The sequence below is a fragment of the Etheostoma cragini genome, chromosome 13 (assembly GCF_013103735.1).
Source record: "Etheostoma cragini isolate CJK2018 chromosome 13, CSU_Ecrag_1.0, whole genome shotgun sequence".
Classification (NCBI taxonomy): Eukaryota; Metazoa; Chordata; class Actinopteri; order Perciformes; family Percidae; genus Etheostoma; species Etheostoma cragini.
The window spans coordinates 23,858,249-23,870,515 of NC_048419.1; the positions used below are offsets into that span (position 1 = coordinate 23,858,249).

The 12,267-nt window shown below is 44.1% G+C and overlaps 1 protein-coding gene across 1 annotated transcript in view; it reads left to right on the plus strand.

Annotated features, from left to right (window-relative positions):
- The window catches only part of fgfr4 (fibroblast growth factor receptor 4), a 19,043-nt gene that overhangs the window by 1,675 nt on the left and 5,101 nt on the right, over nucleotides 1-12,267 (plus strand). Inside the window, exons 2-16 of the mRNA XM_034889758.1 lie at nucleotides 1,052-1,269; nucleotides 5,349-5,521; nucleotides 5,636-5,786; nucleotides 5,951-6,001; nucleotides 6,852-7,121; nucleotides 7,658-7,747; nucleotides 7,846-8,012; nucleotides 8,173-8,296; nucleotides 9,145-9,335; nucleotides 9,527-9,665; nucleotides 9,856-10,049; nucleotides 10,238-10,383; nucleotides 10,693-10,814; nucleotides 10,907-11,017; nucleotides 11,204-11,394. Of these exons, the coding sequence (XP_034745649.1) occupies nucleotides 1,179-1,269; nucleotides 5,349-5,521; nucleotides 5,636-5,786; nucleotides 5,951-6,001; nucleotides 6,852-7,121; nucleotides 7,658-7,747; nucleotides 7,846-8,012; nucleotides 8,173-8,296; nucleotides 9,145-9,335; nucleotides 9,527-9,665; nucleotides 9,856-10,049; nucleotides 10,238-10,383; nucleotides 10,693-10,814; nucleotides 10,907-11,017; nucleotides 11,204-11,394 (2,211 nt within the window). The 5' untranslated portion in view covers nucleotides 1,052-1,178. The remainder of the gene's footprint in view (nucleotides 1-1,051; nucleotides 1,270-5,348; nucleotides 5,522-5,635; nucleotides 5,787-5,950; nucleotides 6,002-6,851; nucleotides 7,122-7,657; nucleotides 7,748-7,845; nucleotides 8,013-8,172; nucleotides 8,297-9,144; nucleotides 9,336-9,526; nucleotides 9,666-9,855; nucleotides 10,050-10,237; nucleotides 10,384-10,692; nucleotides 10,815-10,906; nucleotides 11,018-11,203; nucleotides 11,395-12,267) is intronic.

The window sequence follows — 12,267 nt, forward strand, 5'->3', positions numbered from 1 at the left end:
CACGCACCAGGGTCTGGCGCCTGTGCGCAGTTGGCCCGACTCGCAGAAACAACAACAAAATCACAGCATTATTCCTTTAGTACTGGTGTTCATAGCTAGTGTTCCGAATGGGTTAATGACAACAGAGTTGTTCTGGAATCTGATCTCTAAAAAAGAAAATTCTATAATAATATTTTCAGTATTACACATTTCTCATGTAAAGGAGGTATTTGTTGATCCATGGACCATTTAACAGAGATGTACATTTCTGGAAGTTATTTATGAATTCTGCTTTTATTCAAATAAGGAAATGCAATTCTTTAAGAGAAGGATTGAAGTAATTTGAGTAATTGATTGAGTCCTTCAGGCAGACATGCCAGATATAGATCCTAAATGTGGATGACACATCACCAGACAGCAGAAGACCTTACCCTGGGTTTTTGGACACTGATGGCCATTTATTTTGCCATTTTCTGACAACTTATAGACCAAACAGTTACTCACTTAAACAAGAACATAAGTGCCAAACTATTAGTAAAGTTTAGAGTTACACTGGGAGGTAAAACGCTGAGATTTAAGGCACCATAGGTGCTGTCTGCAGTCCGATTCAAAGTGAGGAAACGGCACTGGGAGTATGTGATGCTTCGGCGAGCAGTCACCTGTTTCCACCTGAAGTCTCATCAGCTGCCCGTCTCTGCTGCTCCTTCACATTCTGCAGCCTCCTGGCAAGTTTCAAGTGTTTTCCCAGTAAGGGCCCATTAGCCCGGGGCAGACTGAGCCGGGCCGTCCATTGACAAACAACAGGCGGTAACAGGCCTGCTCCTTATTCATGACGCAGGAGCGCCTGGACAATGTGAGGCCGCTGAGTGGGACAGTTAGCAGGACATCTGGTTAAGAATACAGCTGCACACAGTCAAAACAGCCTCTTTTGCTATTTGTCTGAACAATTGTTTGTGTTTTCATGCCACCTGGTGTAAATCTGAACAGAGAAGAGTATGTGTTGAAGCTGCTCTCCAGCCAGATCTCTGATCAGCAGGTAACTGTCTCCCGTTGTGTCTGTTTGTATCTGCAGGACTCCCAGTAAGATACTTTTTGTGCGTTTCTGAAGTTCCCAATGCCAGGCACCGGAGTGTGAGGCCAACTCCTGGCTTCCGGCGTACATTTCTACTTTTTTTATAAAAACCAGAAGACACACACAGATGATGGAGAGGATCTGCACCTACTGCCTTCTCCTGCTCTGTTTCATGGACAGAGTTTCCGCCAGGTCCATTGACGAAAGAAGGACTAAAGGTAAGGCCTGAACTGTTTTTTTTCTGCATGTGATGACGCCTGAAACTATAAAATATTGTCATATCTAATCTAAAATCACAAGATGGTTTTCTTGTTTTCTTTTGGGAGTTTGCGTTGCATTAAGGTCAGATAAGCGTGTGGCTGATTGGTGCTTGTATCGCAGTGAACTGCTCAGGAGAAGCATGCCTAAAAGTAACTGTTTGAATGAATCTGTAAAGGTTTCAATCCGCCCCCATTTATTAACTAGTAAGTGTCAGTTTCTTGGCAGCCGTGGTTACACAGGAAGTCAAGGTGACGGTAAAAATGACAGAGCGGCTGCAGTCGAGTCTTGGATGGAGGGAGAGGAAAAGGCTCTCAGTAAACTAAGCTACCTGATCCGGCCGAGGCCCCGGGGCTCGGGAGTGTAAATCTGCCTGGCTGTGAGCCCGCTGTGGAGGATGAGGAGGGATGGGGGTGCAGGGGTGCAGGGGCTTTGACATCGATGCTTAACGAACAGAAGCCAATGCAATAAGTCGGCCATGGTCAGCTCCATTCTTTTTTCCATAGAGTAAAGATGTGATTAGAATACTCTGAAGGTTTTTAAATAGAGGGTTGTTCATGTATCATTCATTGTCTGACTGTACACCATTTTATACCTAAAACATGGAGAGAATAGTTTTCTTGTGGCTGTTGACAGTATTTTGTGGTAAAAAGAGATATCCAACATTCCCTCTGTAAAAACCTTTGACTCATATATGTGAACCCTAACCTTAACCCACATTTTTAAGAAAACAACGCCTTATTTGCATATTTAAGCATTACTTTTCAGAAAACTTACAATACAAAAATGTGAGTTATCAACTGGGGAAGTTTGATGGTGATGTCTATTACTTATCTTATTATTTACCCTATTCACCTGTGATGTCTTGCCTTAAATCAGATTAAAGGACTAGGTGACATTTATGTGTGTAGACTGATGAAAGACAAAGTGGGTTGTAGCCCCGGAGGCATCGAGCACAGAAGATGTCTCTTCTTCGTCTCCCTGTGGCCCCACTTTGTACTTCAGGGCCCCGTGAGGCCGGCCGGGGCTTGCTTGTTCAGACGACAATGTGCAGAAAAAAACCTTTTCAGGTTTATTTACAAGACGGCGAGAAGAAAGTCAAAGCAGGACGGATGATAGAAAGATCTTTAGGTCCTAAAACGTGCAGGTTGCAGCTGTGGAGGTAGCGCTGCATCTTTTATCTCAGTGCTTTGGTGTTTCAAACTGTTTTCTGATCGCAAGAATGAACTCAACTCAAAGTGGATGAATGTTTCCAGATTTTCTCCACAAAAACAATCTGATCTGAACCTCTTTTATAAGCCAGAGTCAAGTCTCATTCCCCAAAAACCAACCTCCGTTGAACTACTTTGAAGTTCCCCGGTGGAGCGTTTTACATAGGATTATCAGTAAGTTCAGGAAGCAGTTGCAAGTTACTACAGCTGGTTTGCAATCTAGAAATATTACTGCAAAAAAAGGCAAAAATACACACAAAAAACACGGCTCTGTGAGATCCTGGGTGTCCTAATCATCAGTTGAAAAATTGGGATTAGAGCTCGGATTTAACGAATGAATCAAATGATCAAGATTTGTCACTTTTGGTTTTCACTCTAGAAGTTTATTGTGGGGCGTCCCTCCTGATAAGAGACACGCCTTGAAGAGAAAGTTTAAATATGACAAGAAGAAGGAAGATTATCTTAACTGAGAGAAGACAGAGAAGTGGCATCAATAAGAAAGGAAAGAGTGAAAAGAGACCTCCGCATCCCCAAAGATGAGTCCAGCTGAGGATAGATGGTGTGGGGTCAGAGGGACCCACAATGCACGGCTCAGACTCCTGACAGGGTTGAGCTCCTTCAGTCTTCAGAATTTAGGATGAAAAAGAAGAACCATTGGAAGAGAAACATCCTCGTTTTCATCCAACAAAGTTTATATTAATCTTTTTAAAGTAGTTTCAGCCTCCGTGCGTTTTTCTGTCGTGTGACTTAATCTAATGATACATCTAATGTTACTGACCTCATGCTGCTAATGCCGAGATATTTCTTGTCCAATGCCCCCCCGAAAAACTTATTTTCAGTAGTGTTTTTCTGCCACATCATTACAGACTAAAGAAAAGTCTGAGTACCGTTATCCAGTCAGCAATGCAGATATAAAATCAGTAAATGTACATAGGTGACGTCAAAGTTAAAATGATGAATTTAAATCCTTGGTTGGTTTAATCCTGTGATTTTAAGACAGATGTAAAGAAAACCTTTTCCTCCAACATGGATGTGTAGAATTTTTGAATAACATCACAAAAGGCTGTCAATTGTTTAACTTCACAACATTAGGGAGAACAGAGTGAATGCCATCTTTTGCTTTAGTCTCTGCACACAATAAATAGGTTGGCTTTAGGTAGGCTTTTATTTTGTAGGAGTGCATCTGCTGGCTAGGCACAGCGCTTCGGACTGACTTGGACCGTTGGAACAAGTGTTTGTTACAACTTCTCATATATGAAATAGATAGTGAATGATTTCTAACAAAGTTTAACGTGAACCAAATCCTATCTTTGATTACACACGACAACAAATGCTTCATTTACTGTTTTTACAAATCTGTAAAGTTAAGGCTCAAAGGTTCATTCCTATAATCAGAAAAAGTAACTCAAGGTTCACTTACTAGACTTCTTCAGGAGCTTTCAGTTGCATCTTGTGGAGCAGATAGTTGGAGAGGAGAAGAGAGTGAAGAAGAAGTATTTCTTTTGCAGTATTTGCATACAACCACATGACAATATAATTGGTAATTAGAAGGTTAAATTAATACTACAGAGCTACCCCAGCTCCTCAGTATTAAAGCTACAAACTGACCTGACAGGATGAAATTCTCCAGCATCATGAACAACATTGAACGATTTGAGATGTTCTGCAGCGATGCCGTTATAAAACGGATCCATAGCTCTGCTGGGTTCCCGGGTCGGGGCATGAGACTCCTCATTGTCCCGACTGGTTTCCACAGAAGGTTCAGCCCTGCCCTGCCGATGGTTGGCTCGCCCCCCCTCGAGCGCTTTGTTTGTGTTGTGTTGTGTTTTGTTTGCCCCCTCGCCTCTGGGTGACAATTCACACTCTGCCGCGAGTTCATCTCCAGGGCACCGTCCCTGTCTCTGCAAGTTCATTAGCACGGCTGTAAGTTTGTGTCTCTGTGATTCACTGCCAACTGTTTTACTGTGTTTGCTCCATTAGATGAAAGTGTGGCTTGTTGGAATCTCTTATTCTAAATATATCTGAACTCAGAGGACAGTCGGTAGTTTGTTCACATTTAAGCAATCCATCACAACGTTTCTTTTAATGTGTTTTCCTTTCGGCTGCTTTGACCAATCAGCGTTTCTGATTTTCCACTAACAAGGATGTAGGTGTGTGTGTGTGTGTGTGTGTGTGTGTGTGTGTGTGTGAATGCTCCTGAAAGCTTTACCTCCACATGCACTCTGGGCAGCACTTCACTCCAACAAGGGAACAGATTGCCTTTTCACTAAGCGCTCGCAGGAAGCAATCAGACAGAAAATTGCCCTGGAAAATTGCTCGTTCTGAGTGACTGAGCAGCGAGGACCCGGCCAGGGCGCACATATGCTCCAACTAGTGATTGGGCGAGCGAGTGACCTAGTGAATGGATGGCACTGTAGATGATGCTGATACGATAGTAGCCGGGTTATCAGGGCACTCTATCACCAGCCCCTGGTGGCATTAAATGACAGCGCTTGTTAGGGAACATGGTGTACTACTGCGGCCGGACCTTTTAGAGGTAAACTGAAACTACAAGGGTGTGTTTTGACCATTTCTGTTTCACAGGCCACGTTTAGGCCAAGAAAGTTTGTAGCATTTTATTAAAAGTCCTTTATTCTGTGACATAACCATAAGAAGACACCTGGAAATCTGGTATTTTGGGAGTAAATGAGTCAGAGCACAAGGATCTTTGTGCTGCTTTTTAAAGTCACATGATGAAAATAAATCTCAAAGTGAAATCAACAAGGAGTCAAAATGTCTCCACAATAACTAATACATTTTTATTTCTCCACCTTTTTTTTGTAATCCAGATCTCCGGGTCTCCAAGCCTCTGATTGTGCCAGGTTACCCAGAAAACACCACGAGGCTGGTGGGTGGTCAGGTGACGCTGGTGTGTAAAGTCCACCGGCCAGCGTCCACCAAGGTGCAGTGGCTGAAGACCGAGGTCGGCCAAGGGGGTCAGCCTCACCTCAGAGCTCTGACGGTGAGAACAAATCAGCTGAGATACAAATAAACAAGTTTGAGTCAGTTTCCGATTCTGTCCTCAATGTATTAGATATTATATATAAGATGTTGCAATGATCTCTCCTCCATGCAGGACCTGCAGAGCAACATGTCCAAGGTGAACACTCTGCATCTGTCCAACATCACTCTGGAGGACGCAGGAGAGTACCTCTGCATGGCCGAGAGCACCCACGCAGGGCAGACAGTGCAGGCCATGCAGTCGGCGTGGCTGGACGTCCTGCCTGGTGAGACACTCTTATCACACCAACGCTTGGGCTTATCTTGTTAGTTTTTGTGCCAGCCTCCAAAGAGCCCAGTGGGAATTTCAGCCTAATTACAGTACAATGTTAGCATTAATCAGACCAAGTTTTGAGCTATTTTCTAATAACCACAACTTTTCCATCCACAGGAACCATCATTCCCCGAACTGTGGACCTGACTGCTGCTGACATCCCATCAGGTAACTGCACAGTCTCATGCACTCAACACGTTCAATGGAAATAATTTCAATCCAAAATTATAAATGTTTTAGTTGCATTCATTGTCTGTGATTGTAACGTCTTGAAATATTGACAATCCAGAAATTAAAGCGTACACTGCTTTAAAGAATACGTTTGTAAAACCCTATATCCCATTTAGTGGATTAGTTGACTAATGGACTGTCTTAGTTGTCATTTGTTAGGCTTTTCTTTCATCCTTAATGACTAATTTCCAAGAAACTTATGAACAACATGAAACAAAAGATTTAAAATGATGCTTTTTTGCATGATTCTGTTATGTTATTGGACAAAGAACATCTTAAACTAACAGCCCTGGACTCGTCCTCCTCACCAGGCTGGAATGAACTCCTCTCCTCCCGTTGCTCACTTAGATCTCCAGTGAATCTTCACCGCCCCTTAGATTGACTCTCTGTCCACTGTCATGCTGCGACATCTTCATTACTTTCAGCCTCTCTTTCTCCTCCTTTACTTTCTTCTTCTTTTTTTGGGAGGGAGTTTGCCGTGTTAGCTAGATCGCTCTCAGCCCCACAATAATCCACAGGGGAACAAAAAGATGAAGCGGAGGAGGGGGTTTGTTGGGTCAGTCGGGCCTCCTGGTCTCCATGGTAATGTCATTGTGTGTGTGTGTGTGTGTGTAGGGAGAGAAGATAATGGGGTTGAAGTGTTAAGGTCATAGTTGAGGGGAAGGCTACTTGCTTTAGAAAGGAGATGAATAAGATAAGATTAGATAAGATAATAAGATATAATAGAATATGTATAGAAAATGAAGGAAAGACTCAATGTTGTGCTGATGTTCTTTGGTTTCAACAGATGTTCTTGAGGACCTGAGTGAGGACACAACAGAACATCTCCTGCTGGAGCCGGGCAACGTCCTGAAACTGCGCTGCGACACGAGCACCCGGCCAGGCATGGCGGTCAACTGGTACAAGGAGGGAGTCCGGGTCGTGCCCACGCCCCGCATCCAGATCCGCGGAGCCATTATGGAGATCACAGACGTGACATACGAGGACTCTGGCGTTTACGTTTGTGTTGTCCGGGGAACCAAAGATCCTGTGAGGAACTTCACCATCAGTGTGGCAGGTAAGGACACCGACACCGTTACTAACTGACAGTTGTTGTACTGCCTTAAGATTTATGTTATATGTCAGTGTTGGTGCTAATGTCCTTAGCTCAACAGCATAAAGTTAAGCCATGTCAACACACTAACGTTATGGTGTACAGAACAATCACCTGACACTCTTGTTGAGGACCTTCAATATGGCCGACAAACTTTTGTGTGATATTAGACAGGAAATGAGTCATTGATTGCTTTGTCGGTCAAAACAAATTTGATAGCAAAGAGATTACAGCCATCATTAAAAGTACTTTTTTAATCAAAAATGCCAAAAAATTCCTGGTTCCAGCTTTTAAATACCCACATATACTTCTTTCCCTAACTTATAAATGGTGGTTGAAGAGCATCTTTAGGCTTTGGTCTGTTAGTTTGACGAAACAAGCAACTTCATTCAGCCAACTCAGGCTTTGTTGGATTGCAATGAGCATTTTGAACTCTGACATTTCATAGACGAAACAATAATCAAGAAATGTTTATTCATAGTGTCTTTATTTGTTTCCAGACTCGTTGGGGTCAGGGGACGATGACGAGGACAACGGGCTGGAGGACTCATCCGCTGAGATTGAAAACGACCAGGTTTACTTCTCCAGAGGTGGGTTTCTGTTGTTCCTTGAGGACTTACAACTCAACCTTCAGGCTTCATCCGAGCATTCTGACTTAAAGCTCACTGACTGGTCTTTGTCTAAACAGGTCCCTACTGGACCCACACCCAGCGTATGGAGAAGAAGCTGTATGCCGTTCCTGCAGGCAACACGGTGAAGTTTCGCTGTCCGGCCATGGGCAGCCCCGTCCCGAGCATCCGCTGGCTCAAAAATGGACGTGAATTTAGAGGAGAGCACCGCATCGGAGGCATCAAGGTGAGGATGGTTTCTTGTCTCCTGAATGGTAAATAAATAGATGAATGACAGCTGGGTTCATGCAGATGATCCGCCAAGGCTTTCAGACATGTTTGGGTTTTTTAAAGTTCAGGGTGACGAGCCATGCTGATGTTTTCTTTTTGTGTTTTTTCCCGGCTAGCTGAGACACCAGCACTGGAGCCTGGTGATGGAGAGTGTAGTGCCTTCAGACAGAGGAAACTACACCTGCATGGTGGAGAACAAATATGGCTCCATCGCTCACAGCTACGTCCTCGATGTCCTGGGTAAGAAACGGATGATCCAGTTCTGTCTGGACACATTTTAGAGAGTGTGTGCAAATTAAAATGTAACAGGATTGAATTGTTGAATTAGACCAAACAGACTGAGATTTTTCTTTAAATCTGAATGTCAAAGCTTTATGGTCTGGCTGACATATTCACGGTTATAGCACATGTGGAGAAAGCATCATGCCTTCAAATAGAAGCCTCCAGTCTGAGGGAGGGGACAACCAGCGGGGTGAGCAGAAGGTGACAGGGGGGTCTCAGCAGGATGTGGACGGTCAGGTGTCCACACCAGTTTTCTACCTGACCTGTGACAGGAGATCAAGGAGGGCTGCAGTTTGTTTGTTCATTTGTTTGCTGTCTGTCCTCTGCGGGGTCAGTTTCCGTCCCCGTCTACGGGGGGAGAAGACTAACGAGACAACTAACGAGATCAGAGAGCGAGAGTAATTGCAGATCAAAGAGAGCCCGGCAACCAGCTAACAAAGGGCCACGCTAATGGAACCGATTTTCCTTCTAAAATGACATTTCCTGCTCTTGTATGCCAGCATGCAAACACATAAAATATGACAGTTACAACTGCTGGGTATTTAAAGTTAGTCGGCTTTAAAATGGCCAAATAGTTGGATGTCTTTAGCTACAGCTCCCTATGATTCCCCTACTTTTGTCCTGCCGAGGTATTTCTTAAACCAAGTTTGGCAGATCAGTTCAATCTTCTTCTCGATGTCGCTGAATCACCTTTGAACTGTTGCCTGAAGAAGGAGCAATATCCTTTATGCTCTGGCTGGTTTCTCTGGAGCACAATGCTATCTTTCATCTTTGCTCAATTTGCTCATCTCTCTTTCCTGACACAGAGCGTTCCCCACACAGACCCATCCTGCAGGCCGGTCTACCAGCCAACACCACAGCAGTGGTGGGCAGCGACGTCCAGTTCCACTGCAAGGTCTACAGCGACGCCCAGCCTCACATTCAGTGGCTCAAACACATAGAAAGGAACGGCAGCCGCTACGGTTCTGACGGGACGCCTTATGTCCGGGTCCTCAAGGTTGGTCCTCTATCTCCGTCTAAAAGATTGGGACACCTGATCTTTACTACAGTTACAAACTGATTTCCTGACATATAGGTACCTGACAAAAGTAGCATTAGCATTTTATACACATAGTCAATAACCATTCAGGCCTCTAGTGTTTTAGATACTAACTGTTTATGTAACTTTTCTACATCCGTGTTGTGCAGACCGGCAGTCTGAATATGTCAGAGGTTGAGGTGCTCTACCTGTCCAAAGTTACCATGGAGGATTCAGGAGAGTACACCTGTCTGGCTGGAAATTCAATCGGATTTGCGCACCAGTCCGCCTGGCTCACCGTCCTCTCAGGTAAAGAACAAACGAATATGGCGCTGAAAAGAATTGACTTAATAGCTTGCACTGTCATTGACAAACTTAAATATAAAGCTACACTGCACAAATAAAACTCGATATTCATGGCCCTAAATTGACAGAAACAGATTCAGCATGTGACGTCTTAGTAGTGACAAACTTTGAACTGATCCCCCTCTTCCTACAGAGGAGGAAGCAGCAGATGCCATGGACACCATGGAGACCAAATACACTGACATCATCATCTACGCCTGCGGTTTCCTGGCTCTGATCATGGCCATCATCATCGTGGTGTTGTGTCGAATGCAGGTCCATCCCAGAAGGGAGCCGTTTGACGCCCTCCCTGTCCAGAAGCTCTCCAAGTTTCCTCTCCGCCGACAGGTACACGACACAATGTCTTCTCTTACTTTGGAAAGCAATCGACTGTGACTCTATCCCGGGGGATTTGCTCGAAAGTTCGTACGCAGCGTCGTCCTGAGGCAAAAGTGTTTAGAGCTGTTCAGAGTGGCCACACTTGACAACTTCCTGTCTGTTCCTAAAAACAACATTTTCTCTATTTCTTCCTTCAGTACTCGGTGGACTCCAACTCGTCAGGGAAGTCCAGTGCGTCGCTCATGAGGGTGGCTCGCCTCTCGTCCAGCTGCTCTCCCATGCTGGCTGGAGTCATGGAGTTTGAGTTGCCATACGACCCGGACTGGGAGTTCCCCAGGGATAAGTGAGTTATCTGCAAGTTATAATCACTTCTGTTATTGTCTGCAAAGAAATTACACTCTACTCTAACAATATGTTTACAGAGTTTACTTAAACATTGCTGCAACCAGAGTATTTATTCACTATATTTAGTGTGGCTTCTGGGACTTATTTCAAACATTATGCATGGAGCCTATAAGAAACGTGACCACAGGCCCATTTTTGGCTCTCACCAAGCTATGTTTTCAAAAACCAGAGCCCCCAAATTATGGATTTGGACAGTTTTCATTTGGACATACTTATTTTCACTTACTCTCACTTTTTCTCTCTCTAGTTTAACGTTAGGCAAACCTCTAGGAGAAGGCTGCTTCGGTCAGGTGGTCAGAGCTGAGGCCTACGGCATCAACAAGGACTCTCCGGATCCGGCGTCTACTGTCGCGGTTAAGATGCTCAAAGGTAGGAAAGAAATGATACAGTCACAAAAATACCTCGAGAGATCCGCAAAAGTCTGCTCTCTTTCTAAATAAAGTATATATGTTTCCCCAAAGATGACGCCACAGACAAAGATCTGGCAGACCTCATCTCAGAGATGGAGCTGATGAAGGTGATGGACAAACACAAGAACATCATCAATCTGCTCGGAGTATGCACACAGGATGGTGAGCATCTGGCCAAACCTTTGTTTCTTGTTTTATTTCTGCTTCAACTGAGGGCTAGCTTCCTTCCAACCCTCCTCGTATTGTAAATCAATCAACTAATTTAGTGATTGTTGGTCCAAAGCCTCCAAGCTAAAACAACAATAGAAACAGGCCGGTCCTTCATCTGGTATGTGTTCCCCCCCTTAGGCCCTCTGTATGTGCTGGTGGAGTACGCCTCCAAAGGCAGTCTGAGAGAGTACCTGCGGGCCCGGAGACCCCCAGGCATGGACTACACCTTTGATGTGACCAAGGTGCCCGAGGAGCAGCTCACCTTCAAAGACCTGCTGTCCTGTGCCTACCAGGTGGCCCGAGGGATGGAGTACCTGGCCTCTAAAAGGGTAAGTTCCCTGTAAAGAGTGGAAATAAATAAAGTTAGTTTCTGGTGGCTGTAAATCTTTTCTGCAAGCACTTCATGGATGCAAGAGGCGGTTATCCCAGGGGCAAACACTCAAACATCTTATTCTGGGCAACAAGGGTCTGAGGAGTTCCTGTCCTTTATTACAAGTAGTTGGAAAGCTCGTCAGAAAACTATGATTTAGTGCAGAAGTGATTTAATTGATTGACCGGTCGATTGACAGGAAGTTAATTGAAAACTATTTCAATCATCGTTTAAGCAGCTCATCAAAAACAAAAAAGCTAGAAACGATCTGGTTACAGCGTCTTGATTATGAAGATTTGCTGCTTTTCTTCATTTTATATAATTGTAAATGAAACATCTTTACATTTTATACTGGCGGTCTGACCACACAAGATATTTGCAGACATTGTGTTAGGTTCTGGGAAAAAACTAATTTATAGACTCATCATGAGAAATCATGAGAACCCCTAAGCTTATTGTACTGTAACTTTCACTGTGAACTACAAACATGTTTTTTGTTGCTTTTAGCAGAAGCTATCTGAATGCTTACAAGCCCCTACAGATATGTTCTGTGCTCAAATATAACGTTTCTAAAACATAGAAGTTATACTTTTGGTGTGAGTCAGATGGTGGGTTCATGGTTTGAGGTGCTTCTTAGGAACTGAAGATGGATGTTTACGTATCAGACTCATTACAGTAAAATGGATCCCTGGGCGGGAAATACTGCCTCAAAAGGAAAACAACATCGGTAACATCAGAAGTTGAATTAAAGGGAATTGTTATTAGGACTGAGTTCAATATTTTTGGAAGTGGGCACTTGGCCTTCAGTTGGATGGCAGCAGCAGCCTTTTCC